This window comes from Nesoenas mayeri (assembly GCF_963082525.1).
Source record: "Nesoenas mayeri genome assembly, chromosome: 5".
NCBI lineage: Eukaryota > Metazoa > Chordata > Aves > Columbiformes > Columbidae > Nesoenas > Nesoenas mayeri.
The window spans coordinates 25,593,346-25,616,302 of NC_137548.1; the positions used below are offsets into that span (position 1 = coordinate 25,593,346).

The following is a 22,957-nucleotide window of genomic DNA, read 5'->3' on the forward strand; positions in this document are numbered from 1 at the left end:
ATTCACGGGAAATTGCATAATATTTTCTATGTTAAGAGAAAACATTGATCTGTTTGGCTGTAGCCACTGTCACTGTGGGATGAGAACAGAAAGAATTGTTTTCAATTACCCATTTAAACAAGGGTTTAATAGGATCTTATAAATGACAAATTACAGTACTTGTCTACTCAGCTGTTAGGATCATTAGCAAGAAAGCATCACTATGCTTTCTTTTTACTTTTCCTATTGTGGAAGGACTTGTTGCTTCAAATCCTGTCTCATTTTACAGCCTAAAACAGCCAAAATCATACAAATCTCTTATCACAAATTTATGACCAAAGTACCATATTCCTTTTGAATTAACACTGAATTGTGAACAAGACTAAACAAACTAGTCAAGATAGAAGTTGTTTGTAGGAACACTCATAAACCAGACAATGTAAACTTCAGCAGTGTTCTTCTTCTTCTATGTGTGCACCACAATAATACATTATTTGCAACTCTTCTGGAAAGAGTGGGGTTGAGGAACAATCAAATAACATTAATGAAATGCCAGGTTACATAAGGGGGGAGGAATTACAGTTTAGTGTTCAATCTTGAGTTCAATAATTTAAGAAGACACTAAGCAGCCTCAATAGTGAATTAGCATCACCTTCCACGCCTGATTTTTCAGTTTTGGTTTTGCCATTAAAAAAATTAATGAGTCTCATTAATCTCACTGTAAAAGATCAACTAGTACTGTCCAAAAATCTTTGTAAAATTAAATTCATGAACTGAAAGCACCACTTTGCTAGGAAGTGATTAGTTATATGGTACAAAATTGAAAATTATACATTCCCAAATACATTGTTATTGGTACGAAATTTTAATGGATACAGTTAAAAATGTGTTTCAATGATTACCAAATTTAAAGTGTCAGTGACCTCAATATGACAAAAGATTTTTGCAAACTTAGCTTCAAAGCAGAATCCTAAGATCAATTCGCCAAAAATAGATTTAAAAAAAAAAAAATTAAATCAATCTAAAGCACGCACTTCAGCTTTGTTCTTGCAGCTGGATCTGTGCAAGCTGACCCTAAAACCATGGAAAAGCCTCAGTGAATCTGACCAACCTGCATCCGTAGCTGAGGACCTTAACACTTGCGCACATTTAACCTTAAGTAACTGGATTGTCCCTAACTTTACGCGTAGGAACAGTCACAGCAGTTTATTTGGAACTGCTCACATTTAGGAAGCGAAGCATGCAAACATTTTGCAGGCATTTTGCCTCCACTGTACACAAAAAAAGCACACAGCATTAAAAATATTTTTCACCTCAAAAGCGTTTCAGAATGTTTCCCTCCAATGGCCCATACAACCTTACACTGGAAGATCAAGCACAGGTAGCACAAAACGTTTAAGTAAGTCTAAGTAAAGGGCAACTACATACCACTACACAAACACTTTTGCAGTTTTAAATATGTGGTAAGATTGAAACAGTCACAATTCTTCACTGATCAGACAGACAACTGATACACATAAGAAACCTAAATGAAGAAATCACTGAAGAGGCTCATCCTGCAATGTGCAATAAGTAAACAGACTGTTGCATCTGACAACAAGCCAGATGAAATCAGAGGTACCCATTTGCTGAACTTTCCAAAACAATTCTCCCCAACTAACTAATTTACTTTCAAAAAATTACGATTTGCTGTGTCTCAACGCTATACCAACATTTGCTACATCGACGACCACTGGATAAAGCAGCATGTCCTGTCCTCACCTGACCCATGACATTCCTGGACTTCCAAGGTTGTGTCCAAACCCTTCAAGTACCGTGCAAATGCGGCGTGTTTATTAACTGCCCTTACTCAGAGACCTCGGCAACACTCGGTACCCGCCGGCGGTCGACCGCCACCGCTGCCGGCCGGGGCGAGCGCGGGGGACCCATGGCCTTACCTGGGGAGTCATGGTGGAGGGGTCCGGCTGCTCGCTGCCATCGGCCTCCTTGGCGGCCCCCTGCACGGGCTCGGGCTGGGCAGCCGCAGGCAGCGCCAGGGACGGCTGGGGTGGGGGGAAATGGGCCTGCGATGGCTTGGCAGGGGGCGGGATGGAGGGGGCCAGGCTAGACTGAGCCGGCTGGGAAGGGGAGGCCTGTGAGGAGAGCAGGTAGGGCTCGGGGTGCGCCATGTAGCCTTGGGCAGGAGGCGGCAGGTAGGGCTGGGAGGCGGTGGCCGGCGGGGGCTCCAGGTAGGAGGGTGGGGGCTCGGAGAAGGAGGGGGGCGGCTGGGAGGCCTGCGCCCGCGGCAGGTAGGGCTGGAGCGGCGGGGACTGGGCCGGGGGCAGGTAGGGCTCCGCCTGGGGGGGCGGCAAGTAGGCCTGGGCGGGGGGCAGGTAGGCCTGGGCGGCGGGCTGCGGGGACTGCGGCGGCGAGGACAGCTCCATGTCCATGGGCACCGGCTCGGAGGGCACCGGCTCGCCCCAGCTGCCGTGCCCGCCCGGCGGCTCCTGGCCATCGCGATCCCGGGCGGCGGCGGGCGGCTTGCGGGCTGGCGGCGGCTCGCGGTGGGCGAACTGCTTCTGGTAGCTGCGCACCGGCGGCGGCACGGACGGCGGCGGCTGTTGCCAGTCGGTGAAGGAGCCGGGCAGCGGCGGCGGCGGCAGCCCCGGAGGGGGCGGCCCCGGCGGCGGCGGCGGCCCCAGCAGCACGGACTGCAGCTGCTTCTGGTGCATCTGCTGGAGCTGCTGCAGCTGCGCCAGGTGCTGCTCCTGCAGGCTCAGGAACCCCGAGGTGCCGGTGGGCGGCGGGGCGGCGGGCGCGGGGCCCGGCGGCGGGTAGCTGGGCAGCGGCATCGGCGGGACGGCGGGAGGCGGCACGCTGGGGGGCGGGATGGGCAGCGGCGGGGGCGGGATGGAGGTGGGCGGCGGCGGGTAGTGCCCCGCCGCCCCGTACAAGCCCCAGGCCGGGTACATGGCGGGGCCGCGGAGCGGAGCGCGGCCCTTCCACAGGCCGCGGCGGCTGTGGCGCGTGCGGCTCACGGCGCCTGCGCGGGGCCGTGCACCGCCCTCCCGGGCAGTAGAGTGCGCCCGGGGCGCTAGAGCGTCGAGCGACGCCCTCGTCGGGCCGTCGGCGCCGGCAGCGCGCCGCCTAGGGAGGAGCCGCCGTCACTGCGGGAGGGAGCATAGAGGGGGCGGAGGCGAGGACAGAGCGCCGCTCCCCGTTTTCGCCCGCCTCCCGTCGGCTCGGAGGAGGGAGAGGCGGGCAGCAGGAGAGAGCTGCCGCGGACCCCGGCGGGGGCTCCATTTCGTGTAGGAAGGCGACAAGCGGGCGGGTGCCGGCGGGGTCCTGCGCGGGCCCGCAAGTGCCCCTGCAGGGCTGGCCCGGCCTCCCGCGGGCCGTGGTGCTCCCGGGGCGGGGGCACCGGTGACCTCGGCTACCGCTGCGGCGGCGGCCGTGTTCCCGCTGCCGCCCCAGCCCCGCGGGGCTGCCGCGACCCCGGTGTCGGTGACCCGAGGTGCAGCGGCAGAGCCGAGCAGTTGTTGTCAGCGACGCGGGCAGGGGCCCGCGGGCAGGGGAGCCCCGCGCGGGTGGGGGGTGCTGGTGATCGGCCCGAGATGTGACCCGAACGGCTTTGTTTCGTCCTCAGTAAACGCGCTCGTGATGAACCCGAGAGGCAAAACAGGACGGAGCAGCGGATGCGTGAAGCTGCCGCCATCACAGAACCAGCTGCACTGGGGAGCAGAGAATAATTTCTTAGTTTATTTCCTCTCTTCCCCCATTGAAGTATGAGTTAAACATGCAAACGTGTTCTCTAACCACTTGGCAAAGTTTTACACAAAGTGCTGAACTTCCACTGTACGAGAAAAGACAGGAGGGCTTGTGCATGTGCTCCTTTTCTGTCTAGAGTGGTGCTCCTCTAAGATTTCTCTTGCAGTGAATGTGACTTCGACATAGCTTTTGTACTTTTAGCCCACATCTCTTCCACGTTGTACATGTACTTAACACTTATTTCCCTGAGCTCTTTGGGCCAGTTTACTCACTAAGCTTTTGAAAGTCTGTCCTTTCAAAATAGGGAATTCCTCTTGCAATCATTTGATTTATCCTCCTGATAGATTCACTCAACGCGAGTTCTCTTGCAATCAGTTTACCCAAGTTTACTTCCTGCAGGCAGGTCTCTCTCAGTATTCTTGCTGTTTGTTATGATTACTCAATATTGTGAAGAAACATGTTACTTCCCTTTTGAAGAAATACTACATGTATTCCACCATTTTCAGTACCAATTGTTTTCCAGCCTACATTTAGGAGGCCAAAGTGTAACTTGACAGATGTTTTTGTCAATACCAAAATCTGTTGTGGGCAGCAGTAGTTGATGCCTGCCAGCCATGACACATTTGCTTTACCCAATGTTACCTTGTCCTAAAGCAATGCTGTTAACCACATTATGCTCTTTTACAGTCTTTAATATTAATTATGTCATCATGCTGGTTTCAGTTAATTTTTTAAATAGCTCACATTCTCCCTGCTTCTAAATGCTATTCTACCACTTTTCAGTTATCCCTCCATTAACTAGTGTCACATTCTGGATCAGCAGCTTAAGTTTCTTCTCTTCATCTGCTGGTAACACTGCAGTAATCTTGGGCTGTCCGGTGGCCCCCTGAAAGGAGTAGAAATTATTTTCTTTCATTCTTCTCATAACTTGAGACCTCCTTTTTACAGCTTTTCTGAAGCGATGGAAACTGGCTACAGCAAGAGACGGGATGTTAGCGGGGAGGCTGGATACCGTCGAGCTTTGGAGAAACATTGCAGGCATCTGTTTAATATCTAACTCATGTGCAGGTTTAAACCAACTGCCAGAGTTGGGTCAGGAAGGAATTTCTCTTCTGGTTTGGGCTGGCAGAGTTCTGCATTTGTAGGAACATCAAACCATTCTCGCTTTAATAATAATGATCTTTCTTCCTTTAACATACTGCAAGTTGGATCGGAGGTTGGGATGCCACGGTGTGCATGGAGTAAATACCTCCCTGCGAACTTAAGTTCCCTGGGACTGCAAGGGAAGCACTTGATAACTCAGGATGTCCTTTCCTGCCTTGTGTGCCTCTTCTGATCAGGCTCTTTGAGTGTATCCCCAGGTGTTTCTGTCTTGCCAATTATACTCAATTTATGAACATTTCCTGATGACTTCACTCACTGCCAATACTTTCTCCCTGCTGATCATCCTCCAATCATCTTAATACTTCTTTAGGAATTGCCTTATGCCTATTCAGGTTCCTTCTCCTGTTAGTAAAACAAGCAAGGAAGATCACAAGGAATGTTAATTTAAGGAGTAAAAGATTTTGGTAAATAGGCACATTTGCTTTGATTCCGACCCATAGTTCATGCTATGTACATGTATTTTGCTAGGTCCCTCCAATAGGCATTCTGCTGGCAGGCAGAGATTTCCCAAATTCATCATATTGCTGTGCCTTTGACCTCTTCTCCAGTGCCAGAAAGACTTCTGTCAAATATTGTCATGAGTGTCCATTTTTTTCTTCTCCAGTCTCCTTCAGTTTAGGTTAATTCAAGTTGTTTGTACACAAAGAATTCTAGTTAACTCTACTTGAAGAAGTCTTTCAAAACTAGAGTTATTCTGAAAGTCATATTACACAGATCTAATCCTACAACTGTTTCTCAGTCTTTATTTGACTAAACATGGTCTTCAAGTATTCATGACTACTTAAACATTTAACTTAAATAAATGTGAATTGGACTGAGAGAAGAAAACTACAGATAGTATTTTTGAAATGTACAATTATACACAGAGTATAAAATCTCAGGGTTGTTGGCCACCCTCTTCTCGGCTGGAGGTGGAGAAAATAAACTTCAATTGTGCTATCTTGGAAGGGGCTATGTTTTAGAAGTGTCAGTACGTTGTTATTTCTGGGATTAGTTTAGTAGATGCACATGCAGCAAGCAAAGATAGTATGAGGGGTAAGACTGATGCGTTCCCAAAGTTTCCTACAACATCTGTAGAAGTAGGCTGCTAGCAAGGGAGTTATTAGCATGTCAGGGCATTTCCCAAGGACAGGAAATTATTAGCAGAAAAGAGGTATTATCATCACTGTGTGCTGCCCAGCATTCAGACATCTGGGTTCAGCTATTCTCTGCAGCCTGCACAAGTGTAAGGCACCACAGGATAAAAGCTCTATTAAAGTTTAGAAATTTTCTTATTTATAGCCAGAATATAAATTTGCAGTCTGCCCCTTTACTATACCCCCACTCCAGCATTTTGGCCAGGAAGCACACTATGGCACATTGGCCCCTCATGACCCCCATATTGTCTCCCACCTCTCAGTCTTAAGACAATTCTCCTCACTGCAGAGCAGAGATCAGAATAGCAAATTATATTGCTAAAAATTAAAGAGTAACAGAGAAGATATGAGAACGCAGAGTTAGAGGTTTAAAGTATTTTTTCCACTGCAATTCTCCATGTGGCTTAACCACCTCTTTTCCTTCCCTCCTCTGACCTCTTCCTTCCGTCAGCAGATGCTGCAGGTCTCCATGAGTCCCTCTTGATCCACAGCCATTGCTCCATTTCCCCCCACTGCTCTGCTCCCGGCCCACATTAATATCTGTCAGATCAACACCTTCCTGTGAAGTTTGATACCTTCCCCTTCTTCTCTGACACCTAACAAAAGGGATAAGGTTTTGAGGTGCCAGGCAAACAAGAGGGAGAGTTCTGTCCTGACCCAGCCATGCCCTCCCGCTGTCACTCGGCACATATGCAAAAGGACTCAGTACAGACACAAGAATCTGAGCAGGACACTTGGCCAACTTCATTCACTGGACAGTTGAATAAAACCCCATCAATTCTGAATTAAAATATTCCAGAGAAGATTTCCACTGGTCCAGAGAAGGCACATTAACTGGTGGATATTTGACAGCTTTTGTCCAGAACACAGATCTTATTTTCTGGTTGGACAGGTGTGATGGAGTTTCCCAGAGGAATACTTGTCCTGCCACAGGTGCAGCAATAAGAAACTTCTAAAATTTCTGTGGTTTCAGTCTCAGCCAGAGTTGCATCACTAATATTTAATTCAGAATGCTGAAATCACTTTTTCCAATGATCCCAATCCAATGATCCCAATGAAGAAGGACTTAGGCATGTTCTGGACACTGCTGTCCTTTACTTCCCATATGCTTCTCCCAGCTACAGGTAACCAGGCCATGTCAAAACAAGGATGATTAAAACCAGACTCTTCCAAGTAGCATCTTCTTAGAAGAGTGAGGCTGTGAAGTCAGTCCAATGTCACCGACAGTCCGGTGAGCAGAGTCCCCGCAAAAAAGAAAGCAGGAGGTTTGGATCCAGGAGGACCCTTATCCTGGCTCTTAGTCCCGGCTTCGATGGTTAGAATCGAGGAGCTCCGTAATCATCTGGCATCCTCTCAATATTGTATCTGAGAAAGAAAGAGGGAAACTTATGAAGACAACCTACACCACATTGCTCCCGTCCTCATGCAGCAAGAGGCTTACAGGGAGACTGAACAGCTAGAAGCTTTGTTGCATTTCTGTCTACGGCTCAGATCACCAGGAACAAAAATATTACTTCCGAAAGCAAAAAGCCTTCATAAGGTTGCTGTTATCCTTTACCTCAAACCCAGAAATCAGGCATATAAAAAACTCACCATCTCCAGAAAAGGCAAAAAAACCAGTGGTTTTGTAAGATCTGACTTAGGATTTAAGAGCAGACCACTATGAAGAATAAAACTTTGGCCAGTCAACTTACAGTTCTTGACGACAGTGAATAAGGGGCAAAGATGTTTTGAAAGAAAAATCTTCTGAGCCACATTCTAATTATAGATCAGTTAAGACTTTACATATTTGTAGGAATCAGCCTCCTCATTTCTGAGATACTGCTCTGTCCGTGTAGTACTAGACCCATTGTCCTCACTGCCAGCACAATTGCCTCCTTCTCAGTATCTCTCCCATCCCATCTGGAGACTTTGGCCCTCTTCTCTCCACGCCCTGTCTTCTCTCCTTACCATGCTACCAAATATATCTACCATACTGTGAAACAATTTGGCATAGGTTCTATGCAAGATAAATCTTCTGGGCTGTACATTATGTAGAATATTAAAACATGGGATATGACAAAGTGGAGTAAAGTCTTCTTAGCTTAGGCTTTACAAGTGCTTTGGAAGGAACAGGAAATTAATTTTAAGCAAATATTTTTACAGTAGATCACTAGTCCTATTGCATATAAAAAAATTAAGTGAGCAAGGACTTGCATATACTGAAAAAATATATTGTACTGAAACTGCTGCGTTAGCATCCTTCTGAGTTGGTTTGGTTTTTATTGAAGAAGTAAATTCAATCTCTTAGCTGAGGATACACAAAGCTACCAAATGGAACATGGAAAAAGAATAGTTCTTTTCCTCGAGAACCTGGAGAATTCCTGGTAGCCCTGATGCTGCTGCTGTAAGGGAAACTGATCTATGGAAACACTGGCCTCAAGGAAACTAGTTTTCCAGGTAAAAGCAAGTGAGCATGTAGACTGCAATGAAAGTGGTTCTGTGACCTGTCTCTTCCCAGCAGCAGTTGTACTTCTGTGTAGACACCAAGCCCTTTACTGCAACTTGCACTACAGACAATGCAAGAGAGACGTACATGGTGATAGAGTCCCCGTCAGTGTCCTCCCTGTCAGAGGTCCCTTACCTGTGCCGAGAAATATACATTATAGGCACCCCTGGGATTTTTCGTATTCTCCGCTTGAGCTCTTTATCTACTGTGGCCACAATGTAACATTTGTGCTGCCAAAAAAAAGCAAGAAAAAAGAAAAAGAGGCGAGTCAGATTCAACGCCAGTGAACAGGAGCAAAAGAGACAAAGCTGAGCAAAAGCTTCTACTCAGTGAGCTGATTTAACACAAGAAGGCTGCAAGTCCCTAGCAAGGCATTACTAGGACTTGTACAGAACTCCAGCAGATGAGAAGCATCCTTCTGCTCATCAAAACAGACTTGTAGAGACATACAAAGTCTGTCCAGCCTTCCCAGCTGACAGCCTTCCCAACCTAAGTGCTCCTTGATGCTGTCCTATACAACAAGGACGCTCAGGGAAGACTATACCTTGCTTCAAATAAAGTTGTGCTAGGGACTGAAACTGCCCCTTAGTGAGATTTTACAGTTACTCTGTGGGAAATTTAAGTTATCAGTAACTAGGAGGATTCAGGAATTTTTAGTATGTTAACATAATATAGAAAATTTAAGAAATAGAAATACCTGAGTGACCCTCTGCACCAAGCAATCATCTGCATAGGTTCCTTTGTGCATACATGGCAAGCGTTCAAACCGAGGGTCCTTGGCTATTCTGTGGGGACACATAAGGCAGCATTACAGCAATCAGACCAGAGTGTATGTACAGTAACAGTGTGGAGGAAAAGGAACGCCCCTTTCTGTGATCTGCAGCATGTTATTCTCAAACAAAGGCTGAAGGGATGCAGCGTCTGGTACACAACCATGAATTGAAATGAGGAGCAAAAACAGAATGCAATTTGTCTGGCTAATTATTACAGGTTAAGTACTTGTTATTTGGATTCAAGATCCCTACAATGTTAGGCTCTTGCCTAACAAAGTCATTTGAAACAAGTGGGAAGAACTGTGGGAAGAACTAGAACTTCTTCTGGTATCTCATAATTCGTATTAAGCATTCCACCTCCTCTCTGAAAGGGAACATCAAAGCTGTTCAGGGGATGCATCCAGATACTTTACAACACAACAGGCCAAAATAAGAACAATCCATCTGGCTAGTACACCTGGAGAGCATGAACTACATTGGACTGGTTTTATACAGACCACGCAATAACCTGGCTCTAAATTATCAGTATGTGCTACCTATTCCTACAGGAATAACATGAGGCATGAGTGAATGGTTCAATAAGACTTAGGTCACTTCTTTATTTACTTTTAGAAATTTCTATAATTAAAAAAAAAAATTATCTATATATTGAGAAATAGGAGGAGGTGTTAAATTGAAAGTCTTAAGGGGAAAAAAGGTTTACAGATCAATAGTGTGCACTCATACTTAGCATTTAGAATTTTAAAAAACAATCTAAAACTCCAGCCATTGTACTGATCTCATATAGACAGAGAAACAAAACCAAGTTCAAGACTTTGCAAAAACCTAACCACGCTCTAGTGCAGGAGCACCATCATGGAAAGTACTTTTCATTTATTTATATTAAAACATTAGGTTATAGAAATGGAGAACACTCTGCACCTACCTTAAAGCCACGCGGTACTTCTGTCCTAACTTCTCAATTTCACCCATTACACAATCTGTGATACATGGAATACCTACATGCAAAAAAGGCCTGTATTAAAACCAAGCAGTATTTCTTTACAGACCCCTATATATTGCCTGCGTGCCTAGGAACGATCATGGAACTCTATAACATATTACTTAATGTTTAAAACTTACGAGAACTGATAAGGTTGCAAAGTGATGAAATGTAGAGCCACTGAGTTTGACCATGCCATGATAATTTTAGATTTTTACGTTAATAATTCTTCACCTTTGTTGATATTAGCATTTAAGACTGTTGTTTGACTGAAACCAGAGACAGTTCCAGGGTTACCGCAGCCATGAACAATGAGCTCACTGGTGCGGTATGACGCTGATAAAGCACACCACAACACTATGTGCGCCAGAAGAAACTGCGAGTGATGCAGACACTCACACTTGGCATAGAGACAGTCCATCATTGACTGCACTAGGTCCAGCTTGGCCTTGATGGAGAAGTTGATGAAGTTAGTGTCAACCAGGATGTGATATGGGGGGCCAAGCTGTGTATTATACTGGAAGAACAAGCAAGACGGATGCTGGGGGCTGCCAGAAAGACAAAGAATACAAATCAGTCAACTGCAGTTAACAACATATCTAATCCTATAACTTGCATGGAATGAAGAAAGGGTAACGAGCAGAAGCAACACAAAGCAGCGTCGGATGATAACCCCACAGGCCTCCCACTGCCCTCTAACACCACCCCCCGCGGATCGGGGCACCATTTCCTAGTCTCACAGGTTTGCTCCGAACCGCCCTTGGTGGCAGCCTGCAGTATGGCCGGCCCTACTTCCCTCCCCAAAGCGCCGGCAGCACTTACACCTCCCGCTCCTTGATGGCACTCGGGTCTTCCTTCTTCTTCACGGGGGCCTTGGCCCGGTCCTTCTCCTTACTGCAAGAGAACACAGTCACGCCTTGGGGGGTCGGTGGGAAGGGAGGACAGGGCGGAGAAGCCCGGGCCGGATCCCCTCCCGCTCCCCCCCAGCGGACACGGGGATGGCCGGGCCGGCGCGGCCGGCTGCGGGAGCCACCTGCGACCAGGCCCAGCCGCGGCCACACTCACATGCGCTCGTCCCGGAGGCTGATCATGCGCTTCATGACCGCGTACTTCCGCGCCTTCTTCTGCTTCCCCTGCAAGGAGACGGACACGCAGCCGCCATGAGCTGGGCAGAAACCGAGACCCAGGCCCCAGCGCAGCCACCCCGCACCCCGCTCACCATGATGATGATGATGACGACGCCGCCGCCGCTGCTGCCGCCGCCGCCGCCGCTGCTACTTCCGGTGCCGCCACAACGTGTCACGGCGTCCCGCCCCGCTGGGAAGGTGCGGGAGTGGTGTCACTTCCGGCTGCCAGCACGGGGCAGCGGGAGCCCGTGTCGGTCGCGCGGAGCAGCGGGCCTGACGCCGCGCCCGCCGCTGGCGCCCCCGGTAACGGCGGTACCCGCGCCCTCCCGCGCCTCGGGGGAAGGGCAGGGCGGGCTCCGGCGGGGGGAACGGGTCTCCCGGGGCGAGGGAGCTGCAGACCGGGCGCCCCCCCGGGTGGTGGCTCGGCCGGGCCGTGGTGGCAGCGGGGGTTCGCGGGCGGCTCGGCTGCCGGCCCGGGGCGCCCGTGCTGGAGGCCACCCCGGCGCTGCCCCCGGCCGGCCCGGTGCTACCGCGGCGGGAGGGGGCCACCCCTGGAGTGCGGGGGCGGGCGTGGCCGGGGCTCCCGGTGAGCGGGAAGGGCCGGCTCTGCCTGCCCCGCGGCGGCCGGCGGGTTTATCTTTTGGTTTCGGTGTGCCGTTTCCATGGCGCTGTCGGGGTACGGGTGGCACGTCGGGCGGGTTGGGGGCTGGTGCCCGTGGGAAGGCTGCAGGGTTCGGTGGTGCCGCCGAGTCCCGGCTGGTGCAGGCTGGCGAGGGAACCACAGCACCCCGGTGTCCCTCTGCTCCCCCTTCTGCTCTGTTCTGTGGAGCTGGGAGGTTGTGGAGGCCTTCAGCCCACTTTCTTCAGCTTGCTGGGCTGATATGTTTTGAAGAATTAATGTAAGGCTGGCTTTGCTGAGCTCTAGTTCATGGGCTTCTGCATGAAAAGCAGCAGGTTGTCATTATCTGTGTATCTTACCAACAGCAGTGACCTGAAATCATAGCAAATGAGCATGACTTCAGCTGTGCTTTCTGCAGCTGTAGTGGTGTACTCTGACCCAAAATATCTTTTTGCAGATGTAAGGAAACATCCTCCAGGTTCTCGGACTAGTACCACACACCTGTTTTCTAGTCGCCGTTGCAGGGAGGGTTGAGAGAGAGAGCCCTCCTTGTTGTTACCTTTCTCGTGCAGGCTTCTGGTATTAATGAGAACTGGTAGCTGTTGGTGTCTTCCAAATGCAACCAGTGTTATTTGGTGTGCTGCTCAGAAAAAAACAGCTATGCAGCCAGTCAGGTACTATGCAGGAGTTTTTTCCTGAAGCGTTGGCATCAGTAGAACTGTGACATGGAAGAAAATTAGACTGAAAGGAGAACTGGGTTGGTTAGGGAAACCATGGCTGAGTTTTCCGCCTGAGTGATCATACCAGGGTTAATTGTTGTTTGGGGAAACGGTGGAGCTTCCCTGGCGCTGCTCAAGTCACCCAAGTGGTTTGGGTGAAGGAAATAATTGAGGAGGAAGGGGGTGATAATGCTTTCCTCAGGGACGTGTAGGGTGGTAAGTGACTGAATGTTGTTCTGGCTTGGGATGCAGATCTGGTGTCAAGATGAGTGTGGCGTGAAAGTCACCCTCTGGCTGGCGTGCCGTGTTTGAGGGGGACAGGAAGAGCTGCTGATGGTTCAGTTGCCATGAGATGTAGGCAGTTGGCAAACATCTCCCATATGTTGTTTTCCTGTTGACACTATTTTATTTGGCTTGTGTGTAAATGCATATGACAAACTCCAGTCCTGATGAGAGAATGACTGTTTTGTGTGGACTCTGGCCATTGATGTGGCTTTTGTCCTTGACAGCTGATACTGGGGCCTGCTCAGTGCCTTTTGCGCTGACTCTTCAGTCTTCTTTGGTTGTATTTTAAAGTTAGGTTCCAATGGGCATTCCTGTTTGTTGATTTGCGCACATTTTACTTAGCGTGAGAATATACCGTGTCTTTTCACTCAACAGTGAATTTTCATCTTGTGCACAATCTGGAATGCGCGTTCCATTGGTGGTGGATACTTGTGCACATGGATCGAGACGACGTTCCTTACAGGAATGAAGGGTCCTCTGGTCTTGGTTTGATGAAATATTAATAGTATCAACCCGCAGAAAGGTTTTAAACTGATGTTTCTTCTTAATTTTGGAACTTGTCAAGGGAGAGAAAAAAACGAAGTTAAATTTATCAGGGTACAAAAAAGAAGACCAAGAGGCACAACAGATTTCTTAGAACTTCAGTAAATCAATTCTGAATAGCATTTCCCCAACTGGCTTCGTAGCTGTAGCCACCTGGATGTGCCATTGCTGTGTTGTAATTCCTTTTGTTTGTGCAGCTACACTTGCGTGTCCTTCTAGAGCTTTGCACTGTGTTCCTCTGGCTTCAGAGCAGCGCTAACACAAACAAAATGTACTCCCGTTACTGGCCTTCCTTTCCTTGCTGACTTCAGAAAGGCAATGGCACTAATACAGTTTATTTTATTATTTCATGCTGTCTATCCTGATTATGCCAGTACTTCTCCTTGAGTTAAGCGAAGGTGAAGCTTTCCAAATCCCCATTTTCCCTGCAGATGGCAGGAGACCATTGCTTGCTCTGTCCTTGGATCAAGAGCACTAAGACCTATCAGACAATTCAGCATTTTTTTTCCAGCCTAGCTATGATAGGACCTTGTATTGCTGATTTTCAGAATTCATTTCCCAAATTGTTAGCTGGCAGTTCTTAGCACAGATACTATTTTAATTTAGATCTGTATTCTGATAAGTGAGTGGCAACATATCTTGGATACCAGCTATTTGCAACTAGATTCTTTACCCTGATGTATCCCAGCTGCAAGTGCATTGTTAAAGCTGCTGGCAGCCTGTGTACTAGAGGGAAGTTGATTGTATGGCAGCCACTTCATCTCTGGTGGCCACCTGATTGGTGTCCCATTTGCCACTTCATGCAGAGATAATAAAATGAGAAGTTGCTGTGCTGATTGAGGGAGATAACTAATACCCTGTGTCCAGTGAGCTCTGAAATTCTGCAACGCAGATCAAGAGGCTCAGGCTTCAATTGACTTAAAACCTCTTGTAGTTGAAATGATTGATCCTTCTCTCTTTATGCTTTTGAGAGAGAGGCTGTGCGAGTTGTGGTATGCTTTACAGAAGGGAAGGACTTGTGGACTGAGGCAGAAATAGCTTGGGTAGACAAACCCACCGGGCCAGTTTTGTGTTGGTGTTTTTTGGTAGCATGAAGAGGCTGGTTCTCTGATGTACTGGAGGGGGATCTCACAGATTCTCAAACATTGATGAGTTTCTGTGAAATTGCTCTGCTGAGTGGGCAGGAGCCACACACCTTCCACAGCCAGGCCAAACTGGAGCAGAGTTTCAACCAGGCATTTGTAGCACATCTTGGATATGTACTGTGAAAGAACTAAAATGTCAAGGAAATTGCTAGGTCTGTGATTCTTAATAAACAGAGATACGAGTTTAAAAACCTGAAGCTTAATCTAGGAGGACAATGAGAACTTATGCCCTGGGGACTGCAACACTGTTCACTCAAGCAAAGGAAAGAAGAAAATGGTTGAGTGGGTGGGATTTTCCTTGAGATGTAGGGGAGGAAAAGGCAGTGAGAATCTGGCTGCTTATGCAGCACAATCAAAGAGCTCTGCACAGACTTACCTGTTGTTTTTCATATGCGTTAGAAAGCTTGGTGGAAGTATGCAAAGGTGGACAGATCCGTATGACTATTGGAATGGAGGGAAATAGAGGCATCTGAAGAGGAAGGCAGATGAGGAGGGAATAAGGAGGAAGTGGCAGCTGAGACTGTGGTGTGGCAGGCAGGAGTAGCACATCCTGTACATCCCCAGGAGAGGTGTCTGTCTTTACAGGCAGCTGCTGTGGGGGGCCTGGGTCTGTTAATTTCATTCTCACTCCTTTATATAATCAGTGTTCTGAATGAGTAGATACTGACTGCGTGGGCTTTGTGGCTTTTCTTCTGGCATATGTCCTGGTTTTTGTGGGCTGCATCAATCCTTGCTGTTAGATTTTTATGTTTTTTAATCTCAATCCTGACAGTAAACTGTAATTTAGTGGATAGTGCTGCTGACACTGAAATGGCTTATGAGGATACTGGTTTCCTAAGTACCTAAAACAACAGCAGCAAAAAACCCAAACAAAACAAAACCCCAAAACATTACCTAATTGGCTTCATGGTCCAAGAACTTTCAAAGATTTTTTTTTTTTTTTTTTTTTCAGTTTTACTATAAATATCCCTTTAGATCTGGGCAAAATCAGTTTGAGAATAGCACATGGCATTTTGTGGGGTGTGGAGGCTTGAAGTGTTACCTGATCCTTAGTACTCCTAATGAATAGCACACAGGTTCTTAGCTGCTCCATGAAAACCATGAACACCATGAAACCTATGGAGGGAGGATGTGTTTTGTTCCATCTTGAACCTGCTACTTCCAGGGGTTATATAATGAAATGAGATTGTGACAGGTGGAGGTTGAGGGTATGGTGAATTCTAACACCTCATTAACAGTGATACCTTTATAGCACCTCTGTTATACATATGACATCTAGTGATACTCTTGCATCTTACACCGCTCACATGTTCATACTTACTAGATTTGTCCACAACCATGGAGAAACCTAACTTTTCTCTCACCTTTTTTTCCTTTTCCAGGGAAGCAGGCAAACAACAGGCTGCAGGGAGAAGCATTGCAGGACAGCCCTTTTGCACAAAGAAGAAGAAATTGTTGTGTTCAGGTCCACACCTTTCAGCAGTGATTCTGTGATGCAAGTTCCAGGATTTTCTCTTTCTGTGATAATCTTATCTATGGCCTTTTCTTGCTGACGTTTGCCCCAGTGTTGGGCACAAAGAGGAAGGACACTGAAGAATGGATACTCCCCTTTTGGCTTTTAGAACATGGGCACTTGTGTAAAGGTATGTGATTGCCTTTGGCTGGAGAGATGGAATATCTGTGGAGGCCAGCAAAGGGGATCTGCTGGGCTGGAAAGTCATGGCTTTTTGTGGGGGGAAAACATCTCATTTGAGCTTTCTGCATGCTGATGTCCATTGCTGCTGCTGTTGAGATGACTGATGAATAACTCCCCTTTTGTGAAAGAAGCAGCAGCTTGAATGCACAATGTAGCTTCTCACTAACTGAATGGTGACATGGCGAGCTATATTGTATGCATTAGTGTATGCCAAATTGCTTGTCTAATTGTCACACGCGTTCCTTGCTGCTGCTCTTTTTCCATCTGTCAGCTATGTCTTATCAACCAAACAGCATGTTGTTGTTCTGGGTGTGGTCTTCTTACTACATGTTTGTTTAGCAGTTCCCTCAGTGAGAACTTCATTGTAGATTGGCATCTCTAAAAATTGCTGTAATCTTAACAGTATACAAATCCAAACTTTTCGCTTGTGTGTTGATCAGCAAGAGTTTCAGAGGAGAGGCTCCACTTTGCAGTAGGAAAATACAGATGGACTGTTTTCCAGTTGCATTCATACTTGCCGTAGCAAAGTTACAGGGAAAAAATAGATTCAGCTCTGCCCTAGAAGGATTTTGTTTGTTCTGAACAAATGGGGATGGTCTTGTCCACAGCTCTTTTGTTCCATAGCTTTTTCTTCTAAGGTTGCTGGTTGAGGGTCAGCTTCTGTCCATTTTGGTGGTGGCTCTGTGATGTGCTTTCATGGCAGACTAGAAGTTAACTTTGTGACTTGCAGAAGCAAATAGGTCTGAGAGTATAGATGAGTGGCTTTTGGCTGCTGCTGTCAAAGCTGGTGATCCTGCAAAAAGTAGCTCCTTCTTGCAGTACCCAGAGCCTGTTCTCACTGGTTTCTGAGGATAGTATGTTGTCCTTTTAGATCCCTGAATCTGAATAGGAATGTGTGATGGAGAGAGAACTGTTCCTTGTAGCATGATGTGCTGTTTGCATATTTAAGAGTCTTACAGAATAATGCTTTAGGGATGTCCTTGGAGAGGAAGATAAATGATCAATAGGTATTTGTCTGAGGAATCATAGATTAATTTTAGGCCATTGTGTGTGAGGAAGAGTCATTGGACTGGACATGGCCTATTTTGTGTTCTAGATGCAGCTGTGATCCTCGGCTGTGTGTCTCACCGAAGGGACCTGATGTTTTACATTATTGGTAAGTGAAGGAAAGGCTGCCACTGTATTTATTGACCTCTCCATAGGGTTTAGAAGGGTTTTGTGAAAGCCTCTGCTTTTATGTTAGTTCAGAGTCCATCTAACAAACATGAAGTTACTGTCACCTGCACTCGTGGCAGATTGACCTCTCCACCATTCTTCTTGTTCCTAAAGTCCTTCCATTGACCTCATTCCTAAGACATCCCCTTACTCTTTATTTCAAGAACTAGTGCAGGGTTGTTGCCTCTGTGATGCTTCTTAATTCAGTCTTACTGTGATGTGCAGGGGTTGTGTGGTTATATGACTGTTTCCCTTAAAGGAATCTCTGTAGTTCTAATTTGCAACTCAGAGGGAATTCCATGCTTCTGTTGGGATGTCTGCTAGCCATACCCGAGACTCTGTACCACCTTTACCGATTTCCTCTGTCTGCAGTCATTTGCAGAGTTTTAAGGGACCTATTTTTCTCTAACCTTACTTGTAGCATAACAAAACCATAAATGTTCTCACAATAGCTTCTGCTTTAAACACCTAATTTGCAGTTGAGTAGAATGTCTTTAACAAAAGGCATCTTGGGCTGATGCAGAAGGGATTTTAGTGCCTGACTCAGCCATGCTGCTGCAGCCACCCTCTGTTCTCTCCTTGCTGCAGGTGGGATCACGATATCTGTGGTAGCTTTCTTCTTCACCATTAAGTTCCTCTTTGAGCTTGCCGCACGTATAGTCAGCTTCCTTCAGCATGAGGACCGGGAACGCCGAGGGGAGCGAACTATTTATGACTACGTGCGAGGCAACTACCTGGATCCCCGGTCCTGCAAAATCTCCTGGGATTGGAAGGACCCCTATGAGGTGGGCCATAGCATGGCCTTCCGAGTGCATGTAAGGGAATATTTCTGTTTCCATGCAGCTTTGGGGGCAGGAACAGAGGTCTTAGTTAGGGCTGGGGTCTTCAAATGGTTTTTCTTGAGGCAAAACTGGATGTAACTTAGGAGTAGGAAAGCTATCTGCTTATGTCTTCTGCCACCTGTAACTGTGTTGCAGAACTCTGTAAGTGCGTATCTGAGGTTTGCACTCCTTAAAATCTTATCTCCATCTCTTTAGAATCCTCTGAAGAGCCGGAGGAGACCAGGCTTGGCCTATCTACTGCTTCCTTTACTGGGAAGTGAGTGGGCAGAGCCTTGACTTCAGCAGACGTGGTGCTGTCTTTTGGTTGTGCAGCTGAAGTTGGAGGTGTGGGAGTGGGCATTTTACCAACCCAAGAGCTATAAAGCTTCATGGCTGCTTCCTGTTCCTCCAAAATCAAGGGTTATTCTGTCTGACCTGGAAAAGCCTACCAAAGACTCTTTTATTTTTTATTTTTTATTTTTTTTCCCCTCCAATCCCAACAGGCTGAGTGTAGAGGGAATGAGACAAGTACACAAATAAGATGGGTGGAGGGACCTGAACACTGAGAATTTGGAGCTGTGTGGAGAAAGTTTGAACAGGTTTTTCTGGGCTCATGTACCCACCTTTCTGCCCCACTTTGCCCACCCAGAAGGGCACCTAAATGTAAAGACAGATTCAGCTAGGTTGCCATACCCAGCCCTCTCAGGAAGGTGAGTAAAACCTTTCTGCTTGAGGGTGAGTGAGGGGCTCTAACTCCAGGGTGAAAAATAGCTGAGGGGAAATGGACTTGTTCTGTTCCTCCTGCTTAAATTTATTCCCTTCACCTCACTGACTCTCACACATGGCAGCTCCAGCAATGTGCCCTTCCACTTCATGGTCGTCTCCCATTTGCTTGGCCCTTTATTCATCAACAGTAGCTGTTGCATGCACTGGTTTCTCTCACTGACAATCAAGACACATACTGTTTCAGGCCCCTTGCCCTCCCTTATGTAGAAATGGAGAATAATAGTAACCTTTTGCTGATTGCAGGTGGCAGGCAGAATCTGGCCCACAAGCTGCTGGCTCTTGAAAAGCCATGCATGTGGGGTTTCAAGGTGTAATTCTTTCCTTGTAAGGAAGTACTGGTCGAGATGTGTTACCTTCTGAAATTGTCTGGCAGATCACTTCTGTGATTGAGCTGCCTGTGATTTTTATCTAATGTGTCATTTCCACACTGATGCTTCTTATCAGTACAGACTGAGTCAGCTCCTTATGTCAGCATCTTCTCCACACTGTTCTCTTCTCTGTACTGTTTTCTATAACAAATTGGTGAGAGCTTTTCCAGAACTTAGCTGTACATGTTAACAAGATCTCCTTGTTTCTCTGAAAGGACGTGGCTTTGCTTTTTTTCTTTTCGGTAGTAGGTTCTCTTGGTTTCTGTTCTCATATTGCACTAGCAGTGCAGAGAAGAAATGCCTAGAGGCATGTTCTTTTCAGGGCACTCATTTAAACTCCAGCACAAAAGAGAATGAGGGTGTTCAATGCCCACTAGTGCCATGTTCACTTGAGAGAGCACAGCCTGTGTGACAGAGCAGGCTGTTTTCGTGGTGTGGGTTTTTTTTCCCTTTGGTGAGCTGGAGTTCTTACCCTTGTTTCCTCAATGCAACTTGCTTTCTCTTCCTATGTGCACTGCATATTTTTGCTGACCTGGATTTCTCCATTTCCCATGCAGTTATTCTATAAAAATGGGCAACCCTTCCCTGCTCACCGGCCTGTGGGGCTGCGAGTTCACATCTGCCATGTGGAGCTAGCAATTGATATTCCTGTAACCCAGGAAGTTCTTCAGGAGCCTAATTCCAATGTGGTGAAAGTGGCCTTCACTGTGCGCAGGGCTGGAAGATACGAGATCACTGTAAAACTTGGTGGCTTGAATGTGGCCTACAGCCCCTACTACAAGGTATTCCAGCCAGGTAAGGTCCAAGTGGCCCTGCAGTGATTCAAAGTAGATTTGGAGGTATTGGAGGTGGTTAGGTAGATGTGTTTCCAGCTAAAATAGGTGGGTGACAGGGAAAGGGTTACTCTTGTTTTCCTCTTGCCATGTGTAGATCCCAGCAATAAACCAATGACTAAAACATACTTGTGACTACCAATGTGTGGCAAAATAGAAACTGCCTTACAGAATAAGTCAGTTCTGCTTAAACTCCTTGACCACTTGTGTCATATCCTCCATTTCGTAGCAACTTCATCGTGCCCCATCTAGTAGTCAGAGAAAGTCTTTTGTGAAAGTATTGAATTATTTGTATCCAAATTGCAAATGCTGCCATGATCTGATTCTTTTCCTCTTTTCAATACCCTACTCCTTAAGCTCCTGAAACAGTTGCTACCTTTGGTTATACACTGCTTTAAAAACATTTCCTTTTTATCAATTTAAAATTTGTTTCCTTCTGGTTTTTTTGACCCAATCTGCATCTTTGCTATTTCATGTACATAGTCATTGACAGTACCTCCATTCCATTGCATTGTGAACAGGTACAAAGCTTGCCAAGGTACTCCTTCAGAAAGTGGAAGTTCAGATTTCACTCAGGTACCCTCCAGACTGAAGTTTGTTTGGCAAGCTTAATTTGCTGGTTTCCTTGCATGTCAGCCAACTCGTACTTTGTATCTGCAATGCGAGCAAGTTCTGAAAGGTTAGAATGGAGGAAAGCATTCTTTAGAGGACTAGTAGTTTGCTTTATCAGTATTAAGTTTCAGACCCAAGGCAAGCGCTGTGCCCCACACCATGTGTTTCAGAGCTCAGATATTTTTTGGTTTTTGAATGTAGGAGAACAGAATGTGTTTAAATTTGATCAATTTTCAAGGGTATTATGCACCTGGTTGCTTTTTCTTTGCGCTTTGCAGCTTCACATTGGAATTTGTTTGACTTTAAACTGTTGTTGTCTGCTTCAGGGATGGTGGTTCCCTCCAAAACCAAAATTGTCTGCCATTTCTCCACTCTGGTGCTGACCTGTGGGCAGCAGCACACTCTGCAGATAGTTCCCAGAGATGAGTATGACAATCCCACCAGCAATTCTGTGTCCCTGATAGATGAGCACAATTACAGCGTCTCCATCCATGAGGTGTGTGCAACCCCACCCCTTGCTGCTTGACTTCAGGTGAGCTAGAGAGCCCCCTTTATTAATTTGTTTTCTGTTTAGCTGGGTCCACAAGAAGAAGAGAGCTCTGACATTGTATTTGAGAAGTCTGTGGTGTCCAATCGGCAGACTTGCGAAGTGTTCTTCCGACTCACCCTGCACTGTAGGGGCTGTTTCCATGCCTGCATCTCCTACCAGAACCAGCCCATAAGCAATGGCGATTTTGACATCATTGTTTTAAGTGGTGAGTCAAGAGATACTTGGTATTCTTTCTCCAGGTGTCCTCTTACAAGATGATTTGCACACTGGTGTAGCAGACCTAAATGTAGCTTCCCTGCAGGCTAGCCATGCATATTTGCTCAAGGAATTCTTATTCATTTAAAAATGCTAAGGTAAATTAATTTGCTGCTGACAAGGGAAATCTCTGAAGGCTGATACTCTCAGTTCCGTGAGCACATAAAAGCACGTCTGTTTTTTCACGCATCTCAGGAAGTTTACCTCTGGAATTAGGCAATTTTTATTGCTTGCTAGTCCTTGGCATCTGAGCCATATCATTAAGCAAGCCAGTCATGTATTATATGTTAAGCTATATTGATGAAGAACACTGCATGTAACCTTTGTGCTTTTTTATGCTTTTATAATTCCTAGTTTCTTCAGGAGTGAGCCAGTCTGCAGTGTGGCTGTCACATGGCTATGCCTTCAGCCTGGTGCTCTGAGGCAGGGGTTCTCTATGCCTTTTTCCTTTTTTCTTGAATGAGTCACTGTCTGAAGCCAGGACAGACAAACTGCTGTCTTGAAATGTTTTCATCCCACTCCTGTATTCTCTTTATCAGAGTTTCACTTGACCAGGTTTTCCTTTGGATGTGTAGCCTTTTCTTTAAACTCATAATAAGTAATTTGGTGGCAGTCTGTGGATTCTTTACTTTGTGATTCTGGTCTCTGTTAAGATTTACAGAACTCTTTCATATCTGTTTCCTTCAGAGAATGAAAAGAACATTGTAGAACGCAATGTGTCCACCTCAGGTGTCAGTATTTACTTTGAAGCCTACCTTTACGATGCTCCTAGTTATACCAACAGTCAGTGGCAACTTCCACCAACACACCTGAGCTCTTCCCAGCGCCGTCCTTCTACTGCAACTGAGGATGAAGATGAAGATTCTCCCTCTGACAGCCAAACTCCTGAGAAAGTGAAGAAACCTAAAAAAGTTTACTGCTATGTGTCACCGAAGGTAGATATCACAAAGTTACCACTCTTGAGTGCATGTTTAAAGTACACTGCAACTGAAGAGCTTCCATTGTGCCCTATATCTTAGCTCCAGATTTAGGTGGCTCAGATTTGGTTAAAAAAGATTTGCCTAAGGCTAGACAGCAAACGTGAAGCTTGTAATGGAGAATAAGGTTAAAATGC

At 46.6% G+C, this 22,957-nt stretch overlaps 3 protein-coding genes across 9 annotated transcripts in view; 1 reads left to right on the forward strand and 2 right to left on the reverse strand.

Annotated features, from left to right (window-relative positions):
* YLPM1 (YLP motif containing 1) overlaps positions 1–2,966 on the reverse strand; it is a 39,505-nt gene extending 36,539 nt beyond the window's left edge. For both annotated transcript variants that reach the window (XM_080344742.1, XM_080344741.1), the window contains exon 1: positions 1,917–2,966. In XM_080344742.1, coding sequence (XP_080200868.1) covers positions 1,917–2,930 — 1,014 coding nt within the window. In that variant the 5' untranslated portion in view covers positions 2,931–2,966. The remainder of the gene's footprint in view (positions 1–1,916) is intronic.
* A 3,780-nt stretch (positions 2,967–6,746) lies between these two features.
* FCF1 (FCF1 rRNA-processing protein) lies at positions 6,747–11,548 on the reverse strand. The gene is made up of 8 exons (XM_080345903.1): positions 11,489–11,548; positions 11,335–11,402; positions 11,092–11,163; positions 10,669–10,817; positions 10,213–10,285; positions 9,212–9,299; positions 8,650–8,744; positions 6,747–7,391 (listed from the first exon to the last, which is right to left on the reverse strand). The coding sequence occupies exons 1-8, from the start codon at positions 11,489–11,491 to the stop codon at positions 7,343–7,345; spliced, it is 597 nt and encodes a 198-aa protein (XP_080202029.1). The 5' UTR covers positions 11,492–11,548; the 3' UTR covers positions 6,747–7,342.
* A 72-nt stretch (positions 11,549–11,620) lies between these two features.
* Positions 11,621–22,957, forward strand: part of AREL1 (apoptosis resistant E3 ubiquitin protein ligase 1) — a 40,998-nt gene continuing 29,661 nt past the window's right edge. For 4 of the 6 annotated variants that reach the window (XR_013922213.1, XR_013922214.1, XR_013922215.1 and 1 more), the window contains exons 1-8: positions 11,621–11,699; positions 16,090–16,350; positions 17,500–17,559; positions 18,207–18,433; positions 20,151–20,388; positions 21,365–21,534; positions 21,613–21,793; positions 22,531–22,778. Coding sequence is in view for 1 of the 6 variants with exons in the window: in XM_080345904.1 (XP_080202030.1) it covers positions 17,544–17,559; positions 18,207–18,433; positions 20,151–20,388; positions 21,365–21,534; positions 21,613–21,793; positions 22,531–22,778 (1,080 nt within the window). In the remaining 5 variants the exon portion in view is untranslated. Of the gene's footprint in view, positions 11,700–16,089; positions 16,351–17,499; positions 17,560–18,206; positions 18,434–20,150; positions 20,389–20,947; positions 21,003–21,364; positions 21,535–21,612; positions 21,794–22,530; positions 22,779–22,957 lie in introns of all 6 variants that reach the window. The other 2 variants (XR_013922216.1, XR_013922217.1) reach the window with 2 other exon arrangements.